Here is a 23,553-nt window from a genome sequence, read left to right as displayed (position 1 = left end):
AAGGTCCCCTGCATCTGCAATTGTTGTATTAAGGATGTTAAAGGATATGTCCCTGCCTATTCCCTCTGGTAGTTTTTAATAGACCTTCTTGAGTTTTCTGATACTGATACTGTCTGCCTCCACAGACTCCTGTGGAAACAAATCCCAGAAGCTCAGTCTCCATTGTGTAAGCTCTGTATCTGTTTTAAATCTTTTCCTACTAGTTTCAACATATTCCCCTTAATACAGCAGGATTTGGTGGATAACAGTTCAGCATTCACCTTACCTACCATCTTCATGGTTTTCTAATCTTCAAGCTGCCTTTCAGTTTCTTGATTAAGCAGATGATCCAAAACCTTAATAGTTTTATTGTCTCTTCTTTAAATATCCTATGTCCTGCTTGAGATGCAGAGACCAGAACTGCAGAAAACATCCACTTTGTGAATGCACCACATATGTAGAGGCAACATGGTGCCTTCTGTCTTGCTCTCATACTATTCCTTACAACCAAATTTTTGCTGGATTTTTGAACTGTCATTGCACATTACATTTTTAAGTTTGGAGGCCTCTAAATGATACATCCAAGACTCATCTCTCCCTAGTCTGCACATACTCCTCATGATTACTTACCTGAATATCACTTCTATATTGGCTATTTGCTGATTTGTATGAAAGGATTCACTTCTTTCATCTCATGTCCCACTCAAAGCAAAACACTACAGCAGGAAGCTCTGCTGAATGTCTCCAGAACTTGTGGAGACATGAGCAAGTCTCTGTACCCAAGAATGTGGGTGAAGAAAATTTTCCTGTGGCTGTCCCTGCTGTTCTCTCCTGTGAGCAAGCAGATTAAATTATTGTTCAAAGCTGTCAATTTGACTCTGATCACGTGAGATAAATTCAGTTTAAGGGCAAAAAAAGAACCAGAACTAACCCTCTCAAAAAAGAATCTGCTTTATGAGAAACATCTGAACACTTCTTTGTTGTTTTTATACTTCCTAGATGCTTGGTTACTGTCCCTGAATGGGCAGCTTCAAAGGAGCAATTAAAAATGTGTGCATAGACTCACAGTTGAGCCCTGTTTGCACACAAAAACTTTATTCTGAGCTACCTTATGTCACCCCTTTTAGAGGAGTCATCATGAGGGCATGACACCAATAAGCAGACAATGAATAAAGAAAATAACTGTTTATAAGTTCATAGTTGGCATACAAAAGTTATTGAAGAGGAACTGATATTCTAGGCAACTGGCCATCACTGCTGCCTATCAACCCTCTGTTCCTCCAACTGTTACTGGGTATTATAAAGCTCATTTTAAAAGCACTTCTCCAAGACCTGTGAGCTTGGCAGGTGCTATTTTGTCTTTACTGATAAAGAGGCTTAAGCCTAGTTGCTCATGAGCTTTGTAGTCTGTAAGCAGACACCAGGCAAAGTAGGTATTTAGCTGTCTACATGTTACATGTCCCACCTGCACTGAACTACAAGTATAAAATTTTAACCATAAAATGTGAAGTCAAATTGGAAAATTTAACAGAATGGAAATTAAATCCAGATTTGAGGATCTCATACCCAATCCAAAAGTTCAACTTCATGCTACCAGGTTAAATCTCAAGTGCTATTACCCCAGATTTGAGGAAAAAATCTGAGATAAATTCTCAAAACATAGGTAGGTTTACACTGGAACCTGGAATCTCAGGGTAATTGCCAGTGATTTTAAAACAGTGTTGGGGCAAGGGTACGCCCACAGAAAAGAGAAGCAGCTTCATTATGTCAATAAATGATGACTGTTCACTGTACTCCCCTCACTCCTCCACATGTGAAATTTTCTCAGTAATTTCTTGTGTTTCTCTGAAAATAATAATTGAAATCTACCCCATCCCTCAGATTTAAACTGCATCTATCTTGGAAATGAGTCCAAACATTATTTTAAATAGCTCACATGAAAACCAGTGACCATGAGAAACAAAACAGCAGCAAGGGCTTGTTTGTCATTTTTACCCAACGATCTTAGAAGAGATACTGATTCCTTCAACTTCACAGATGGGGACATGAGGTACTTGTCTTCTGCAGCTGATAGTAGAGCCATAATATTCAGATTTCCTGGGTCCACATCTAGCACTCTTTTTGGTAAACAGTTGTAAGCAGTCAGGGTTCCTCTTAAAATTTTCACTGCAGAATGTATTTACTTCATCACAGTGACAAAGCAGCAACCATGCAGAAGATCAATAGATACTTCTTAAAATTCACTTTGTTGGTGTTCTCAGTATGACACTTATGTCAATTCGTTGATCCCATCTCACAGATGGGAATATCTGCTGATGTGTGACACTGAGACTTTTCCTAAAGGCCTGTACATGATGACTACCTTGGAAGATTTGCCAGTGTGATCTCTTGTTGGGTTCAGCTCAGAAAAGAGAAAACTTACAAGCTTCATTCAATTCCCTCCCACACATCAGGAGATTTATAAGTAACCAAAACTTAGTGCACGAAATGTATCCCCATCATGGAAGGAGCTAAGCCAAGATGAAATTGGACCTTTCAAACCACACAAAAACTGTGATCTGTTTTTAAAAGGAAAAGCCAAAACCTAAACATTAATATGTAGAAGTTAAATTAAGCAAACAGGCTTTACATCAGACCTTTTACTGATGTAACTCAATCTCTGAAGTCAGAAGAGCTACCCCAATTCATATTAACTAAGGATCCAACATTCCTCTTGCAAACACAGTTGTAAATCTTTCTACAATCCACAGACAATATTACTTTGGGAAGTACATCACTGAATAGTCATCTAGAAAAGCTTTTATCTAAGATATGATGTTTTGTGTCTTTTTCTGCCCATCAATAGTTTATGCTTATCCTCAGAGTCTAAGCTTGATTCAACTGACTTCTGCTCCCACAGTCAGCACTAACTTCAGAGACATCAAGAGTTGATCCTAAAAAAATAACGTCAGTCTGTAACTTAAACAGTTGTGTGTGCTGTGATTTGATTAACTGTAGTAAAAGGAACACAGAACAGAAAATTCAGGGCTTGTCAGAGAAATAAGACCACTTCCTATTATTCTGAAGTTGGTGCAAAGATATAATAAGACTACACTGACTGAAGGACAATTACATAAGAAATTATTTTGATGCATGCTTTGAGCATCAGTCAAAATTTTCAGCGGCATGCAAATTATTGTTAGTGGATTTTCAATAATAGCTTTAATTCACCTATAATTGTTTTCATCCTACTTGGAGCCAAATGGTATCTGCCACCTAGTGGTCCTTCCCTTTTGTTTAAATCATTGATGTGACTCCAATCATAATCTCAAAATATCTTTGAAGATAGCATCACTCAAGGTATTTTACACATCACAGAACTGTTTTTCAAGAAAAAAGATTACTTTTGCAGTAATGTACTGAAAACTCACTTGTCAAACAAGCTGCGTGAACAACTTTAGTTCTGTGGACTACTCTCTCCAGTTACAATTTAAGTCCATACTCTCTCTATAAATTCAAGAAAATTCTCTTTGCAAATAGGTTTTTGCCAAAAGGAAAAGTTTTGAACAAGCTCTGATTATAACATATATGCACTGGGCTTGTGTATTCATATGCCTTGACTTTTAGTTTTAAATCTAACTAGGCAACACATATGCTAAAATAACACAGACATTAAATATTTTTGTTAAAGCTCACTATTCCATGGGTTGGCAAGTAAAAATATCATTTTTTGACATGTCAGGAGACATAGGTATAATTTAGAAAGAAAATTAACATACTTGCTCCTATTTGTCAGATTGACTTTATATAAGGTTCTTGTAAAACAGAACTTACACTTATCCTGACCCCTGTAAAAAGTGTCATCCATCAATATTAAAAAGAAAGGCAAGAAAGCTCTTATTTACCCTACCCTCTAGGCAGAGTTCTTATCCTCAGATGAACTTTATTTTTTAACCAGCTCACTAATTATTATTGAAATCACTGACCCCTCTAAACAGCACATAAGCATTTGAGTTAGTAGCAATAGCAAGACCAGCCTTAATTGGTCCACTTACATAAAAGTAGAAACATAAAACTTCTAAATGTAAGTTTCTGTCATATCTTTTCTTATTATTACAGGAAACTAAGGTTTAACAGAGTGAAATTCCAGCTGATTTGCACTGAAATCTGTGCCAGTATGTTTTCTAGCGACTGCGCTTCAAAGCAGGGATGGAGATGGACAGACACTGTTGTATGCAATTCAGAATTCCAAAGTAGTCAGTAAATCACATAATATCCAGTGGGTGAATAATGAAGTGGCATTGGGCCATTTTTTAAAATGGTTTGTAAGTGAAAATCCACAATTAGGAAAAGAATAAAAAAAGAGAGACAGGTTGCTGTAGTACCAACCTTTCTTTCTCAGTCCCATTCTTTTAGTTATTTCTGATACAGCGGGGAACTAAAATATGCCTGTGAGCCAGCAAGATAGGCTCAGCATCACTGCAATGTTTTATGTGGTCTCAGTTGGTGGTATCAGAATTTAAATTAGAAATCCCAATTGAACAATGATTATCTGGACTCCGAAGCTGACAGAAAAAAAAAAAAATCCGAAAAAAGGAAAAAAAAAAAAAACAAACCCAGCTACAGTCTTTCCCAAGAGCAATTGCCCTTTCTGGCAGGAAGGGGTAAAAATAGAGGCAGCTCATTAATATGGCTTGGCAGTGCTTAATGGCAGCTGGTCTGAAGAGTTAGATCAGTGGGTCTTTCCAGCAGTACTCCCGGACCACTGCCAGCAGGTGTTGCTGTGTTCAACAAAATGAAAAGGAGTGCGGCGCGGGGGGGTGGGGAGATGGGGAGAAAAATATTTATAAAGAGAGAAATAGGTGTGAAAAAAAATTAGTCACCGAGTAAAGCTTTCATTAGGCCTTTGGTAAAGCTATACACAAACTCCCCGGGGCAATAAGGAGCATGCTCTGAAATGAATAATGCTTTTCACTTCTCCTAAACTCCTTTCAGAACTTATCCTGCGCTATAAATCACATACGTGCTTGCTGTGCTTCACTCGGTAGCTTTCTCGTTCTGTCACGGACCACACACTTCTCCCCGGGAATCCTCTGCCCCGCGGCCGCGGTGGGAGAAGCTGGGTCCCGGCTGGTCGCTGCCCCAGGAGGGGAGCGGCGGTCACAGCCGGCACCGCACCGCTCTGACTGCGAGGAGAAGATAGCTCCGGCAGTCCCGGGCCGAATCTCCTCCGTAAAAGCACTGCAATGTGGGGTCCCTTGCTGAGAATATGTCCGCTGACAAATTGCAACAGGCACTGCACTACCAGTACGCAACAAATTTCCAAGAGTTTTAGGATGTCAGTTAAAACCAAATTCAGCCTGCTCCTGAGAAAAGCAGGACTGCAAGGTGGAAAAGTCGTTTGGCAAAACCTGGGTTTAGGATCCCCACGAAAAATAAGTCCTGAGACTAACTGGGTATATACGTGCTCATTATCTGTTTCTTGAAGCAAGTGTCTCACTATCCCTGAGGAAAAAGAAAGGAGGGGTGAAACAACAACAACAACAACAACAACAACAACAACAAAACCAGAAAAAAAAAAAAATAAAAAAAAAAGAAGTGTTGTTCTTTGTAGCAACTGGAACCACCAAACTCAGATTGCAGAAAAGCTACTGCAACCTGTTTCACTTATTATATGCGTATTAAAAATGGGAAACAAAGCAATCTATCTGGTCATATGTTTCCCATTAACTTCTGATTTTTTTCTCATTCTGCCAAAGCTGTTGTGTGAATACAGCACACACACCAGTTGGGATCAACACTGCTATAAGGACTCCCTGGTATCACTGTAAATTGAAAGCTTGAAATCTTTCTTTGATGCAGATCAGCCATATTCCAAGATAAATCAAAGTTACAATACCAAGAGGACATAAAAAATATAATTATAAGTACAATTCAGGCAAAAAAAAAAAAAATCTGAGGGATGGGGATTTTCTGGTAATCAGTGGGTGTTATGAATGAGTAAAGACTGCATGATCATGCCATTTGTCATAAACGGTACCACATAAAGCCAGTTATTATATGTGTTTAAGAAAGGAGATGGATTTTGGATTTACTTTTGACCTTTTATATATTACTTCTGTACTGCCTAATTGGCATAGTTATTTCTGATTTTCATTAATGTAAATTGAAATTAAAATTGCCATTTATTTTATTCCACAAGTGTTAATACCACACTTGCAAAAAAAAAAAAAAAAAGTGAACTGTCATTCATTGTAGTTTATTTTTAGATATCTAAACAGTTTTTAATAGTGTGATGCAATCTGCACGTCAAGGAGCCAGGAGAATTGGACAGGAGCAATATGATTCATTTTTTAAAGAGCTTTAAAGGGATCCCTAATTTAAACAGAAGGACATATTTATTCAGAGACTGAAATTAAAAAAAAAAAAAAAATCATCCAAAGCCAAAGGATTCTTACTCAAATGCATTTTCCTGAATTTGAAAAAAATCCAAATTTGCAGAAAGATTATCTGGTATATCCTCAAGTATGTACAAAGAAGAAAACAATTTGCAAAGTAGTAATTAAGTATCTGGCAAATACTGTATTTGAACTAGAACAGTGCTATCTACATCTAATAATATCTAGCTATGCAATTCAACAAGTTGGAGTGCATCTTCCTGACTCATAATGTTTGCTTTGTCTGATTTTAAGTTCTAGTCTTTAAATGGATACAGATATTTTGTCATGCTAGAGAATAAGGAGTTTCCATTAGATAATTAATTACCAGAAGTATGTCTCATACAGGAAAAACAGTCAATTGCTGATGTAACAGGATTAACCAATCCAGCACAGTGATCCGGCCCACTTTTGACAGACGTTATATGTGATGTGTACACACGAGAAGTACAGTATAAAGCTTCGCATTATGAGTACCACAAAGAGGAACTTCAGCAGTTCTTAAAGCACAATACAGCAGTCTCCTTCTGAGAGTCAGGACTAGAGAGGTAAAACTTTCAATCAGCTTTTTTCCTTTCGAACTGAAACTTTTAATTCCTGTGCATGCTGTTGCATACTGTTAGGGTTACATTGAATGAATGCATATGCAGAACTTTGCAGCTCAGGTAATTTGAAGAAAGAGTCTGAACCAACATTTCTGTATGTATTCAAACACATTTCTGTATGTATTTTTGTACGTATATGTATATACATGTAAGTACAAATAAACCATGTATCAGCGGTATTGGAAGACTCTCTTTTAGAAAACAGTGGTTTTTAGAAAGTTATGCTTTAGCATTAAATCTGTCATCATCATGGCATGCAAGTAAAATATGCTATACCTCTATGTAAAAGAGATTGTATGAGATAACTGTACCTGTAGTATATGGCAAGCAACATATACCCCACAGCAAGAACCCAGACATACTTATCTGCATTTTATTTTGATTTATGCCGCTCCCTTACTTTTCATCAGACACTGTTAGGATAGGTGCTATATTAGAACTATATATAACTCCTTTAATTATGTCATCTGTTAGTACATCTAATCATGAATGCATATTTTCATCTGAAATTATTTTTTCATCCAATTAAACTTTTAGTTCTATTTCAAGCTGACTTTCAGACTTCATATAATTACAACAGACTTTGGTCTGTTCACAAGATCCAAGAAAATTCAATGTATTATAGTGAGGTTTGTGTTACAAAGATGTGTTTATAAGAATGGCTGCAGGGTTTATAATGCTGACAGACCTGTAAGTGTAACAGTATATAACAGTATAGTAACTGAGGTCAGTAAAACACAGATGAGGGGGTACTGTGGATGCCTTATAACAGTAAAAGACTTATAAAAGATCTTAATTGAAAAGGACTAGCAGTATATAACATTTGTAAGACTTTGGTTGATTGTTCAATTACTTCTGTATGTTTCATTTACTCTGCCTATAATTCCTTGCCTGTCTCTTAGCCCATGTGCCTGTAGTCATCTCATGGAAATGAGAGACCTTTCAATGCTTATATTTATAAATTATTCCTTTCCACTGTGAAATACAATGGTTGACAGTAATATGCTGAGATATGCTGGAATATTTGCTGGGTAGGAGGTAAGCCCATCTAAGAAGACAGGTGTAGTAGAGAGAGAGAATGAAAGGAATGAAAAGAAAGAGGGCAAACGCTAAAAAAGAAGAAGCTGCTTTAAGAAAATTGGTACAAGATAATGTCTTGAAAGGAAGAATCTCAAAATGTATAGTTATAGTTGTCATTTTTCCACTATCAAATTCAAATGTAAGCAAGTTTGCAAACTTCAGCTTTGCTGGGTAAGGAAGAGAATGGAGGGGATACAGAATGTGAAGGCGACCTGAAGCCATGGCAATGGCACAGGGAATGCCTTCTCACTGCAGAGCAAAGCCCTCCCTGGCATAAACTGACAAGGGGCTACCAACACTGGCTTAAACTTCTTGTAGTACTTTAGATTTCTTTTAATTTCCAATGTCCTATTCTAATATTATGATTGCTCTCTGAGATTTAAATGAATGAAGTAATAAGTGCCTTCTAATAACAATGGACCCAATGCAGAAGATCTTACTCAGCCTTCACTCAGACAGAATTATTATTGGCATCGATGAGGGATTTGCCTGAGTCAGAAGCAAGTATGATTTGGCCAGATGACATGTAACACTTTTCACATTCAAAGCATTTTTCAGGCATCGCTTGATTAACCCCAAACCTAAATATATCTACCCAAGAACTTCCAGGCACAGACTAGCACAGAAGTAGGGCTATTATATGGCACTACCATATCATGTCACATATATGTACCAGCTCCTGCTTAGGCTTTCAGTGCCTGACTGCATTTTGCAGCTGGGGAGTGTATCATGTATTATAAACCCTCCAAACAACAGTGCTATTTTGTGCTTGTCAGACCTTTTGCCAGTGTTGATAACCCCCAGCATTTAGAAGTGAGCAGAAAAGATTTTTTTCTTCTACTCCAGGCAAAATAATGTTCTGTTCAAAATACTCAGAGCCCCTGCCCTCATTCCCATCTCATTCACAAGCTATTTAACATCTCCTGCTATCCCTAACAATACCAGGCAGGACCAAGAGCAAGGTGATCGTTAAAGATTTCACTCTCTTCATTCATTCATGTTTCCTCTGTTTAGTTAAGCCAGTGATACTGTTGAAGGAATAAAACAAACAAAACAAAACAAAAAGAAAGGGAAAAAAAAAAGGGGGGGGGGGAATGACAGCTGGGGGGGAGGGGTCAAACAGAAAGGAAAAAAAAAAGGAAAAAAAAAAGACTAAATTTACAGGAATGAGAAGATATTTTAGAAAGGGGGGAGGGAAGGAACCACGAGTAGTGATATTTGAAGAGAGGTGTGTGTTAGGGGAGCAATGAGCATAAGGAAGCCAGCCTGCCTGTTCCTCCCCCTTCCTAATCATAGCCTTTACTCACAGACAAAACTCCCTCCCTCTCTCATTCACTCACTCACTTTAGGCCAATCCGTCCTCTCTCTCTCTCTCCCTCTCTCTGTGTCTCTCTCCTACTCTGAGACAGAGTCAGAACTCTTCTCCCTGACAGCCACAAACATCTACAGCACTTATTGCATTCAGAGTGGGAACCTGCAAACAAAACTTCACAGAAAACTTTTGGTTCTTGTTCCAGAGAATTTGCTGAAGAGAAGGAAAAACAAACAAACAAACAAACAAACTAAACCAGCCCCCAAAAAAACTGTTCGTGAAGGGGGAGGAAAAGCAGGGCCTTTTAAAAAGGGAATCACAACAACTTTTGCTGCCAGGATGCCTTTGCTTTGGAAGAGAGGATTTCTGTTGGTGCTTTGCTGGATTATAGTGAGGAGTTCCCCAACCCCAGGATCCGAGGGGCACAGTTCAGTCACTGACTGTCCATCATGTGCCCTTGCCACGCTCTCAAAGGATGTGCCCAGCTCACAGCCTGAGATGGTGGAAGCAGTAAAGAAGCACATACTGAACATGTTGCACTTGAGGGACAGACCTAATATCACCCAGCCAGTGCCCAAGGCAGCACTTTTAAATGCCATCAAAAAACTCCACGTGGGAAAGGTGGGAGAGGATGGTTATGTGGAAATAGAGGATGATGTTGGAAGAAGAGCCGAAATGAATGAAGTTGTGGAGCAAACCTCAGAAATCATCACTTTTGCAGAATCAGGTGAGTGCTTAAAAAAAATAATGTAAAATATTCTTTGTGCCCAAACTGAAAAATATCCTTTCTGCCAAAACTGCAATAACTTATTTTCTTTTTCTCAGCAATAATGTTTTCTGTGAGGTTGTAGGATGAAACCTGGGGGAAGGGAGAAGGAGGAGTGGGATGGGGGGGTAGGACTCTGAAGGAATTTGATTTTTCTGACTTAGTCTTGGCTACAGATTACACTTGCTAAGCACAGTCAGTCACACAGGGAGGAAGCTCTCTAACCAATCTTGAACATAAAGTCAGGCTGCAGCAGGGTCCTCCAAACTCTGCCTGTAAATCGAGGGAACTTGCAGTATAGGGCTGGATTGCAGAGTTGATGGCAAAAGAAAAAAGACTGCAGCCTTCTGGGGAATTTATGAAGACAGAAAGTGAACTGCAAACTACTTTACAAACAGCCCTTTCATGTAAAAATTATAGTGGAAGTTATAAAATCAGATGAAGCAGCTTTAAGTTTTAGAAGTGAGATGGCTTTTTTGTGGGCTTTTTCCCTCATTTTTTTGTCTTTTTTTTTTTTTAATTTAACACAGCATCTTTGGCAATAAAGAGTTGCAGGGACTGTCAGATGACTTCAATAGAACTGGACAAGTTGCTGTAGCTGATCCAATTTGTAATGCAGACTTCTGCATACTGGAAAAAAGATTCTGCTTCTAAAACACTCCTGCCAAAAATGCAACCTTGGTAGAGTGTATTTTGAACTCTTTTACAGTTCTTTTCCCCGTAACTCTTAGGCAGCAAGAGCTCAGAATATATGTATTTAGTAAGTAATGTCTTTAGGCTAACATAAACTGCCCATAGGAAACAACTCTAAAGTTGTACTTTGCTGTCTTGTTCCTACATGAATAGGACCAGAACCCATTTTAATTCAACATATGTGTATCTGCACATAAATCTGTTAGTGTATGTGGGTATACTAGTGCACACATCAATAGCAGCTACTTGCAATAAGTCTATCATCTAACTAAGAGCAACTTTTTATGATGCTGTCTAGCCAAAGCATTTTTCCTGTTGCCAAGACGGTTTTAAAAGAATGTCATTGTTTTGTTTGGTACAGCATATGGTAGGCAAAGTATGCAAAGGAACTCCAAGCATTTTTGTTTAAAAGTTTGCTGCAGCAGTATAAACAATTAAGACAACACTCAGAGTTTCCAGTCCTGAAAACCTATTGACTCAGATGTTCTGATTGCAGGGAAGCCATGCACAAGAAGTGTGCATGCTTGTAAGTGCAGACATTCCTGCTGGCTGTCTGATTTCCAACTGTACAAGGAGCCCTTGCTTTTGGAGTCTTTGTCAATATACATATTATCAGTTCTTTCAGCATGAGAGCTCAGGCTTTTCAGATTTTCTATCTCCTCCACTTCAGAAAGCAGGGAGAAGATGTCAATGCCAGAGGTCATTAGAAGCAGGAGTAGCTCAACATTAGTTTAGAAATGAATTTATAAAAGCAAGAAAACCTCTAAGCTATCGATGAGTCGGATTCCCCACCTGGTTTTCAGCAGCTCGCTCTGAGCACAGTGGAACACATATGGCACGAACAGTGGTTTCTCTTCACTGTGTGCGTCGCAATAATTTGTAAACACATTATTGTCTCTCCTGAGCTCTGACACAAAGGAATCTGGAATTTGATATATGCCTGCTCTGTACAGTACCCTCAGCGGCGGCTGCCGAAGCCATTGGCTCTCGTGGTCACGTGAGCAGCAGAAATCGTGCCATTGCCCACACACCGGCCAATCATCCCGCCACCAGCCACCAGCTCTGTCACTCAGCTTGATTTACATAGCGTTCAACTACTGTTGCTGACAAATTACTTGGAGAGGACTTACGCTATGGAGCTGCAGGACAGGGGCATCCACTGCGTTCTCTCATGCCTTCTCCTCCCTGCCACAGTCGTCTTCCTTCCTACTAAGATGGTCCTGGAAGCCCAGGCAGGAGGGCTGCTCTGCTCATTTTTTCCATACCTGCTACCTTTCCATACCTCTTTGTTTTGGGACAAGGGAGGGACTATTGGCAACCTAAAAACTGAGCTCTGGTTTGGGCTTATAATGGAAATGATAAATCCACTCTGTGGAGTAACTTCAGATTACTCAAGCATATTTTTCTTCTACAGCCATTCATCTAGTGACTTGCTAACATCAGAGGATCTACCACATTTTACAGGTGCCAATGCTGCAACAACTTAAGTAAACCTTTCTTGAGATCCTGTCCTCTTCTGCACTGGCAGTTATTCCTGTCAAATATTAAACCAATATTTTTTTACTGTAAAGGAAAGTGAGGCAAAAAACAAAGGCAAGTGACATGTCATATAGGAAGTATGAGTTAAAAAGACAGGAATAGAATATAGCCACAGGGACAATCTCCACTTTTCGTTCTGTGGGAACTGGGAATAGCATGAAGAAGTTTAAACACCAAGCAGGAGAACAAACATGTTCCGCTCACAGCCAGGTTAATGTGTTTCCTGCTTTTAACATCAGACTCACTCTGCCTCGATAGAGGGCAATAGGAAATAAGTGAAAATGAATGAAAACATCTCATATTGTATTAAAAAAATGTCTACAAGGAACAAAATAAGACTTTGGGCTGCTTGTTTCTTTGGGCATGGCTTGACATAAACCAGCCTTTCCTCATGTCTTTCAGATGCCACATTTACTATTTTCCTTTATAAAAAAGTAGTATTTCCATCTTTCATCAGCCATATTCTCAAATATGCAAAGAAATGGAGTGAATGAAAAAGCAGCACCCTGTGCATATGGCTCTATCTTGAGCCTGCTATTTTCTGAAATAGACCAAAATTCAAACAAGCACAGACTTTAGCTAATTAGAGGGTAAATAAATGCAGTAAACTGGTCTGAAGAACAGGTGTAGTTATGTCCAGGAAATCAGCAAAATAGTTGGCAGGTAGTTTTCACAGCTAACAAATCCAGACAGATCACTGCAAAACTAATGACTATGAGTATTGGGCAAAAGTTACAAATGCACCCTACTGTCCTTTGGCACTCTTACAAGTAAAACATGAAAATTATTTTCTACTTGCATAACAAAAAAAGATTACTAACCTTGATCAGTTCTGCTGTAAGGGAAGCTGTGCCAGAGTTCTGTGTGTTATTTCAAAGTCTTAAAAATAGTTCTTTTGAGGAGAGTGGTCATATAATTTTGTGACAAGTGAATCCAACAAGTTCAACAACAGAGATACTCAATGCTTATAAATATGATTGGCTACTAACTCATTCATTATTTTAAGTAGGCAGCTTATTAGGCAGATCTGGGATTCTGCCAACTGAATTTCTTCAGGAGAAATTCCAGGGGAAAAAAAAGAGAATTCTGCCAGCTATTTAGACCACTTCCACTGTTCTGTACCACTTCATAGAGAATCCCAGGTGAACTGACTTGATCATGTGATGTCTACTTTAATGTGCAGCGGGATACATGTCTGCATATATTCATGTCTTTTCCCAGAAGATACCTACCCTATACAACCAAGCTGTCAGTACAGGAGGAAAAAAACCAAGAGATGTGTCGCTTATGTATTTTGAATACTTTCAACAATTTTCTTTTGAAAGGAGCTGTATTTAAGGGTACAAGTATTCATGTGGAATAAAGAACGACCACGAGAGGGCACACTCCAAAGCCTTTTTGCTCCACACGAGGCAACCTTCCTGTAAACTCTAATTTTACCTAATTGAATTCTGAATCCCAGAGATCTTTATGCTTATCTGTAGTTGCTCTGAGTGGGGATCGTTTCTCTCTTCTAGTTCTTTTAAAAGGCAGGGATTCACTGGAGTGAAAAGCTGCAAGAAAAGTCATGCAGGAAGGAAATAGGTAAAGGGGGTAAAAGTGGATACTAGAAGTGCTGGAAATCTGGAGACCAAAAATTACAAATATTAGTTTTTTACAAGATACTGAGAAATGTGACCATGAATCATCATATGAGATGATTTGCTCACATCTTTTTTTTTTTTTTTTTTTTTTTTATGCAGTCTCCTTGGCTTTTAGAAAACAAGCCTATTTTCCCTTGTTGTTTTTTTCTCTCCCCCCCCCACCCCCCCACCCCCACCCCCTTGGCATACCAAATCAAAGATTTCAAATTTAGCAAATGAAAGCAATTTACTTCCAGAAGAGGATAGCCATTCTGTATTGATCTGTTTCACTGTATAAAAAATGTGAAAATCAAGGGGGGGACGGGGTTGGTCAGTTTAAAGAACAACCTGAGAAAGCACAGATGAATCTAGGAAGGTGGGAACCAGTTTAGAAAACCATACCTGAGAAACAGAAAGTACTGTATGTGTCCATCGCTGCGTAGCCAGTCCCAGAGTTTTGTGTGCTAGTAGGGAATATCTGAATATGTATTTGCCTACATGTGTTTAAGCACATGTATGTCCTTACATGCAGGTATACCAGGGCAGACATACACGTACACCTGTGCCTGCACCCTACCATTCCTGCAGACAAGGATGTGCATTCATGCCTTTTCCTTTTTGCAGGATATATCTACTTTGCATGCACATAAGTGATTTATGCTGAGGAATTCTTATATCTATATCTATATATAGAGGTATGCCTATGAGAAGGCAGTCTCATTTAATGCAACAGAGCCTTGCAACATTGATATAGGATTGAAGCTTAGTTTACTGGAAGCAACTGGAAGTTCTGTTACTCATTTCAGTGGGCCTGGGATTTGGGTCTTAGTGGTCAGAAATTAAATATTTTAATAAAAACAAATAGGCAGCCTCTGATCCACTTCATTTTAGAATTTACAACAAATTATTACAAGTATGCACAAAAAAAATTTCTCTTTCAAAAAAAAAAAAAAAAAAAAAAAAGATGAAGGCTTGGGATTGTTTTTACCTTGGAATATTTTATGGGTGCAAATGATCCTAAACTTTGCGTGAGCTATTTTAGATGTAAATTAAGAAATCAAATTAAAAAAAAAAAAACAACAACTTCAACCAAACAAACACCTTTTTTGTTTCTAAATATTTGAAGCCATGTGGGGGAAGGGCTTTCAATTTGGAAAGAACTCAAAGCTGTGGATGTAAAGTGCTTCCTAACGAAATAGCAGAGGAGAGACAAGGTTCACCAGAACTGAATTATTTCACATTCTGAATGACCTCTTTGGGTTAGCTTTTGGGTCAATGCCTCTCTGGGTTAACTTTTCAAGAAAAGGTATTTAAATAAAGTCGCTGTTGCTTTTTTTTTTCCCCATGCGAACACTCAGGGAATAGTTCTTTTTTCCTGATATTCTTTTTTGGTTTATTTTTCTCTTACAACAAAATCTCCCTTTTCTGGCAGCTAATGGTAGGTGAACATGAAGATAAGGTATTAATTGTGCCATAATTTCTCCTCCCACTATAAGAGGCAACAGTAAGGGAGCAGGAATGAAAGTATGCAACCTGGATGACCGACCACATATGCCAGATAATGAACAATCAGAATAAATTGTTTGCCAGTGATCCATAGGCTGAAAAGCATTCACAGAAATGGCCACTGTCTAACTGTGGCAATAGGAGATTTGTAATCATCAGTCTGCCTAGGGGATAATTACCAGACGATAACATTAAATTCTCTGAATAAATCCTATGCTGCAAAGAATTCATCTAACTCCACTGGTCACTCATTAGTAAACATTTTGAGCAATTATCTCTCAATAACCATGCTCTTCTCTTCACTCTCTTTAGAGGAACCTTTCTAGTAACCTATTTTTTTTCTGTCTCCTGGGGAACGGAAATGAGAAGTGAAGGGAAGGATGCTTTTGAATGTAATTACAGATTGGCACGCAGTACAAATTCCCCCAAATCTAAACATAGGCAGTAGTAAAGTTAGCAACTAAAAAAGGAAAAAAAAAAGCTTGCTTTGTATGGAAAAACAGTTCACTTACAGTATAATGCAAAAACGTTTCAAAATTAAGCACCGGTGAAGCATAGATATTTAAAGCTACAGCACCTTCTTACACACTGAACATTTTTCAAAGGAAAATAAATCCTGTGTATTGAGAGAAATTAGGAACAAGCCACATTATAATGTCACAAAGAATAATTACTTTTGTTAAGAAAGAAAAAGCCTTAATAATTTAACAGCCTATAGGTAAAAAAAAAAAATATATTTTTGCATTTTATTCAAAAGAAGATAATCAATTGTATAGCTTCAACCCCACCTAGTATATGTATATAGCTTGAACTAACATGGCTTGATCTTGAATCCTGCTGAAAATTGCAGATAACGGAACTTCAACTGCATAGTTAAAGCCAACCACACTGAAGGAAGGATCCTCAGCCTCAGAGGAAGAGCACACTGAACCTGCAGATTCCCGCTGCAGCACAGCATGAGCTCCCTCATGCAGGGCTGCCCCTCCACTGCCCCTATGCCTGGGCCCTCAAGGGCTCTGCCAACCTCTCCATGGGCTACTGTGCCATGCCCATCACCCATGTACTACTTGGGAGCAGGTGCTGACCCCAGAGTCCTGTGTGAGCCCTGGCCAGCCCTTCCAGAGGTGGAGAGAAGTGTACCTGTGCAGGCTCCCTTCTGCTTGCATGTTCAGGTTTCTCTCCTAAAAAGGTGCACAAGCTCTAGTGAAGAGAAAAACAGATATGAGAAAACTCCCATGCTATATATACTGCTACACTTTCTTTCCATTCAGTAACTCCTTCCATTAAACCTTTTACCATATATGCACTACTTCTTAGAGCTTGTATTTTTAACCACTTCTCACATCATTTGCTGGTGTCACTTGCCCTGCGAGAGTGCTCCTTTGGCATCACAGCCCTCCTTCTGGAAGGGACTTTGCCCAGCAGTAGAGAGGTAGCCTCTCCAAAGTTTTGGGAAAGGGAAGTGAGGAAAAGCAATCAATAGGAGCCCAAAGTAATCCCTTGTGTCCTTTTTGAGCTGCCTTCTGCTATGATAACAATCCAGGCCGTTGACATTGCTGTTTATATGAGCATGGAAGTGATGAAGGCATTATCACTGTTGGGCTGTGGGTCTTTCCTCAGCAGTCAGGCAGGAGGAGCAGGATGATTACAAATGGGAAAAAAAAAAAAAAACCAAAACCAACAAACCTGCAAATCAGCCATGGCAAATGTAAAGGCAGGACAAAAAGGTAAACAAAATGTAATTATGGAAGTGATACCATCCCCAAATTTCAGGAATCTCCCTTTTACCTTCAGTTTGTTGAACAGTATATATTTCTGAAGCTTTGATCCTGACCATTAATTCAGACCTAAAAAGAAAGACTGCTAAAGCCCTAAGAAATATCTGGAGAAATTTAAATATAGTTTTTTGGGGTTTTTGTTTGGTTGGTTTTTGTTTTGTTTGTTTGGGGTTGGTTTTTTTTTGTTTTGTTTTGTTTTGTTTTTTGTCTCAGAACACTTGAAGAATTTATTTTATTGTAGCACTGAACCTTTTGGAAACAAAGATCCTGTTATAAAATGAATATGTAACCATAATAAGTCACATCCTATGGTCTCAATTTGGTTTTAGAACAGGCCAAACTCTGACTTCAAAATGAGCTTGTCTGAGAACAGTGACCTCTTAAAAACTGCAGGATTCATACCATTTGTGCTGTGTGATCGTAACAAACTAGTTGTGAATGTGGAGAGAATTCAGAAAAGCTTCGTTTTTTCCTAATGTGAAAGCATGCTTTTTATCCTCAACCTTGCACCATTCCCAGTCTCCTTCTAAAAAGACCTATGAAAGGAAAAGTGTTTTGTAATTGCTATAAAACCTTTTATTAGCTATGCAGGTTTCAGGATTTTGTTTCATTCAGAAATATTAGGCTCAGATAAGCTTCCTGCATCTTTTTTTTTAGACTCTTAATCTACCATTTGTTTCTGAAAATGTAGCTAACGACATCCAGGGAGGCTGTTATTGTAGCTAACAACCTACAAGGAGACTGTTATCCCCTGTATAAGGACATGTCTTAGGCTACGTTGTTGAAGCTCACTTCCCTTAAGTAAAGAAAAAACAAATACTCATGTATTTTCACCATACTGTTCAAATATTTTTAGTAATGACGAAGAATTCTACTTTCATACATAGAGGAGCATTTGAAAAACTATTTAAGAGGGTTCTTGAGGTCCTGTTTCTTTCATGCAATATTTGTCAAAAACACTGTTTGCATCACTATGCTTCTGGCCAGTGCAAAAGGTAATGTGAATATTTGCTATTGCAGATACGTCACTTCGTAACTATTTTCAAGTCCCACTAGGATGGAAATAGCAGAATGTGAAATACCATGCACTAGCACTTATCAGCACTAGGTTATTCTGTAATTTGGGGCTGCCTGGCTTTTCAGATTAAATGGGTCATATAGCTTCTTCCACTGTGGAGCCAGGTCTGCACACCCTACCTGCTTTCTCCAGAGCAGAAGAAAAGACCATGTTTTTTTGTCCATGTCCAGCACAGATGAGCTTCTCATGCACCCAGCGCAATTGATCTGCTCATGCGCAGAACCCCTGTTAGTGCCAGAACTGCTGTCCATGCCCAGCTTGGTTTATCAGGAATGCAAAATAAGTATGGCAATTCCCAGCAATTCATGCTTATTCCACACAGACGTTTGTGAGCTCTGGGGAAAGAAAAGCAGCTGGGAAGAGGCTGCTGGTGTCAGAAGACCTTCTGCAGCTTGATCTAAACCACAGTTTTTTTTTTTTTTCCACCAAGGTTTTTTTGAGTAGAGGCAGACAGCAGAATGGGTTGGATGGAGAGTCTTGGTTGGCAGAAACCCACTCTTGGCTCATCACCTGCCTTCAGGGTCCCTTTAAGTCCAGGTCCCCCTCAGAATAGATTTATCAGGACTGGAAAGGGATAGCCTTAAGTTAGAAGCTTTCTTTATAAGAGGGAGTCAGGGAGAATAAAGCCAGAGGCTGGCTGGTTCTCACAGCCCTTAGAAGTAGCCATTATCATAGAGAACACTCCATAACATAATACCCTGTGTACAAGGCAACCACACTTTTGGACTTCCTTTGGACTGGAGGGATGTCACTGTACAACTCCTCACGATCTGAAACTGAGTCAGGAATGAGATTGGTGTTTATCACGTGAATTCTGGTTAAACACAGCTGGCAGCTTTGTCATAGTTTGATTACCAGAATGGAAAAAAAAAAAAAAATAACCAGCATTAGCTATTCAGTTATTATTGAATGACTCAATTAAAAATAATAGAAAAGAGTAATTTCATCATGCCTCACAGTACTGATCAGCATTCTGTCTCTTTTTTATAAGTTACTTCCTTTTCAAAGCAAAATCCCCCTGGTTCATGTAGCTCCCTGAGAAATTAAAGTAACTCACTCTGAAGACTGGCATCAGCTGTCTGTGAGAAGCAGCTAACACAAACCATGTGTTTCCATATCTTAGTGACAGTTAAAGTCTACGATTTCACACTCTCACTTGGAAGGAAAACAAAAACAAAACACTATGCCTTTTGGACACTGTAATTAAGAAATGTCTCTCCCTTTGACCTGGGAATGCCACGAGGGAAAGCTGAATGTGTCACTGCTAGTACTTCACAGAGAAGAAAAGCAACAGGTAGCTCAAGGGGCAGCACGGCCTGCCTACAAACTTCAGAAATCAGCAACTCTTGAATTTGCAAGTGAACACAAGGTAGATGCGTCCTGTGATTTTGCTCTGGTCCTGTCTCATCTGAGAATGAAAGAATAGGGAAATGTTCAGGGAGCCTGAGTGGTTAATTCAGTTGCAGGGGACACAAGGAGAAAAGCCTTGCTGAAAGGAGGGCAATTTTTCCTGTATGTGTCCTGCTACTTCTGTTTTAATCGTCACTTTCTGGTTTTAGGCTGCAAAGTTATGGTTCACTCACAAGAAGAATTACTGTACAGAAAAATTGGTAAACAACTATGGGTAGCTCAAGAATAATATTGATGACAAATTGATAATTATGAATACTGTTTCTTTCTCACTAAGGCCAGATGTCTGAACATTGCAAATCTGTGACCTAAGTCCATCCTAGCCTTCATGCTGAGAAGGAACAAAAGACGTCATCAGGGCTTTTTTCTTTGTCAAGAAAATAGAAAAGTACCTCTCTTGAAAAAATAATATCACCACCACCCCCCAGCTAATTCATTCTCTCTTAACTTCTTCATGCTCTAGTGATCAAATCATTAAACAGCCCTCATTATTCATTCCAACTTCTGCCAGGGATATGAGCTCTGTATCTGAGAAACACCTCCTCACCATCACAATCATCATAATGACATCTCAGCAAGTTGATACAATTATGCCAGAGAACCATCCCCATAATTATACAGTTCTTTAGCTCATTTCTCAGTGTATTCACCATTACTATAATCACAGCAAGTACAGTGTGTTAAATTAGGAACAGGATCTACAGCTAACATCTAACAAGATAAAAAGTCTGCCTGCTGCAATTCTGCAATTCTTTACAATATAACTCTTCAAACTTCTTAAAGTGGAGGTTCATATTTTAGCATGTTTGTTTTTGAAACAATAGATATTTACAACTCATTTTAAGATGCAAATGAAGGACGTATTTTTTATGGAAAAGTGTAAACCTTTTACCCACATAATTTTCAAAGTATTGCTAAAGAGGTAGCACTGGACCTTATTTCTTAACCAGATATTAGGTGTAGATTTTTATGCATATGGTACATATGGACTGCCATCATAAAGCATTTTTGATTTCAGCTCCCAGTGATCACAACTACAGCTTAAGCAAACCTTGGCAGCCACTGATGCTTATTTGCCATGAGATCCTTTACATTAATGACTATATTGTCACTATGAAAAATTCTCATGTTAAAATATGCCGTAAATTAGGCAAATGTATAGTTTTCTAAAATGAGAATTTTCACAAAATACAAACTGAGGAGGGGGTGAAGGAAGGTTAGAACAGAAGATCCATAAAAATTTAAAGAACCAAACAGAAAACCTAGGGCACTTCATGACTGTGGAAAAAGTAACAGAAGTCTCTTTAACAAAATGCAAGCAGACGTACTAACAAGTTCTTCCTGTCTATTTCCATTTACCAAATCAGGCACAGCCAAGAAAATGTTGCACTTTGAGATTTCCAAGGAAGGCAGTGAATTATCGGTGGTGGAGCATGCTGAAGTGTGGCTCTTCCTGAAGGTCTCCAAGGCCAACCGGAGCAGGACAAAAGTCACCATCCGCCTGTTTCAACAGCAGCGGCAGCCAAAAGGCAATTCTGAAGGAGCAGAAGATACAGAGGATGGGGGACTGAAAGGTGAAAAGAGTGAGACTTTGATTTCAGAAAAGGCAGTGGACACACGTAAGAGCACTTGGCACATCTTTCCTGTCTCCAGCAGTGTCCAGAGACTCTTGGACCAAGGGAAGAGTTCTTTGGATGTGCGGATTGCCTGTGACCTGTGTCAAGAGACTGGAGCCAACCTGGTGCTACTGGGCAAGAAGAAGAAAAAGGAAGATGATGGGGAAGGGAAAGAAAAGGAAGCTGGAGAATTCACAGGAGAAGAGGAGAAGGAGCAATCACATCGGCCCTTCTTGATGATGCTTGCCCGGCACTCAGAGGATCGCCAGCACAGGCGACGGAGACGAGGCCTGGAGTGTGATGGCAAAGTCAACATCTGCTGCAAGAAGCAGTTCTTTGTCAGTTTCAAGGACATAGGATGGAGTGACTGGATCATTGCTCCTACAGGTTATCACGCCAACTACTGTGAAGGAGAGTGTCCCAGCCATATAGCAGGCACATCTGGTTCATCATTATCTTTCCACTCCACTGTCATTAACCACTACCGCATGCGGGGCCATAGCCCCTTTGCCAACCTCAAATCATGTTGTGTGCCCACCAAGCTTCGGCCCATGTCCATGCTCTACTATGATGATGGCCAGAACATCATTAAGAAAGACATACAGAATATGATTGTGGAGGAGTGTGGCTGTTCATAGATGCTAGTGTGCACAAGACCCTTCTTGTTAAGTAGAAAACATATCAAAAGCCCAAGAAGAGGAAAGACCAGACAAGTATAATATTTTTGAGTGAAACAATAATCAGAAATATAAACAAAAACAGAAGAGAGCAAGAAAAGGGAGAGAGAGGGGAAAAAAAAAAAAAAAGACTTATAGAGGACCAGAAAAGACTTCAGCTACAAAAAAGGAAGAAAACATCATGAAGCCGGGCTTGAACAAGATAGGTCTGAAAGGTGGTATGGATTGGGGATTTCCCCTTTCCTTCAGTATGCTCCTTATCTTGTAACACAGTATACTAAACATTAGTTACTACTAGGGGAAGGAAGTTCTGTTCTCTCCCTTAGTTACCCATCAGGTCAAGCCATGGTAGCAGCTTATCCAACCTGCAGAAATTTGGAAAAAGTCCAAAAGGTTAATGAAAAGCCAAGTGTATGATCACTGCAGTCACTGGCGCTTTCCCCCCACATTTACAGAGCAACTGAGTAAGTGTTTGTGTTTGTATATATATGGCTATGTGTTTATATACATGTCTCTATACATACAGACACAATACACATACATATACTTAACATTGATCAAGGGTCAATAGTGTGCAGGTGTGTACACCTTCATCTTCTGCACTACATTTACAAAAAAAAAAAAAGAAGAAAAAAGAAAAGAGAAAAATGAAGAAAAAAACAGAACAAAAAATTAATGAAAGAATAAGTTACATTCTGTAAAGGTGCTTACAATGTTAGAACTATGCAACCTAGATGGTTTGAAACTGTTTACCTGCGAGAGGAAGAAAAAAAAAAAATGAGAGACTTTTTTTTTAAATGGAAGCAACTTGTTTTAAAAAAAATCTTTGGTGAGAGATACTTGAAAGGAACATGTTTGTCCAGTTACTGGAATCAAACATTTCTATATTTTGTAAAAAAATTTTTAATCGTTTACTATTTGCACTACAATGGTGTCTGACCTGTCTAATCCTTATTTAACAAATATTTGCAAGGGAGGGTGGTTGGGTGTGGGAGGGGTTGAGAGCTGCACTTATTGTGAGCTATACAAGAACTGCTACAGCACACAGAATAGCTATTTTTATTATTATAATAATTATTATTATTTTTTACCTTAAAATGAATAGACACATACACCAAAGACATTCATGCAAGCCTCTATAAAGTCTGTTTGTGGTTGGTACCATTCACCTGTAATGAGTTAGGGTTTAAATTAAGAGTCAGTGGGTTGATTGCATTCAGGCTAGAATATCTGTTAACCAGTTAAATTCAAATAGTGCCCTCAACAAAAATCACCATTTGAAGTAAGCCCAGAAAATCCCTGGGATCTGGATCCAAGGGGCTTGGATCTGAGGTTCATCTGAGCATAATCATACTGTTTTGTATGTAGAACACTAAACTTGGCCCTGATGCACAGCAAATGTGCATTGTAGGGAAACAACTTTGTCCAAGGGATATACATATATATGTATATATTTCTGTATGTATATATGTATGT

The 23,553-nt window shown here is 38.9% G+C and overlaps 1 protein-coding gene across 1 annotated transcript; it reads left to right on the top strand.

Annotated features, from left to right (window-relative positions):
- The first annotated feature begins 9,326 nt into the window (after nucleotides 1–9,326).
- INHBA (inhibin subunit beta A) lies at nucleotides 9,327–22,194 on the top strand. Its single transcript, XM_021531979.3, has 2 exons — nucleotides 9,327–10,119; nucleotides 21,152–22,194. The coding sequence occupies exons 1-2, from the start codon at nucleotides 9,327–9,329 to the stop codon at nucleotides 22,036–22,038; spliced, it is 1,680 nt and encodes a 559-aa protein (XP_021387654.2). The 3' UTR covers nucleotides 22,039–22,194.
- Nucleotides 22,195–23,553: the final 1,359 nt, after the last annotated feature.

This window comes from Lonchura striata, chromosome 1 (assembly GCF_046129695.1).
Source record: "Lonchura striata isolate bLonStr1 chromosome 1, bLonStr1.mat, whole genome shotgun sequence".
Classification (NCBI taxonomy): Eukaryota; Metazoa; Chordata; class Aves; order Passeriformes; family Estrildidae; genus Lonchura; species Lonchura striata.
The sequence above is the reverse complement of the archived record's forward strand: the minus strand, read 5'-3'. Positions and strand labels throughout refer to the sequence as shown.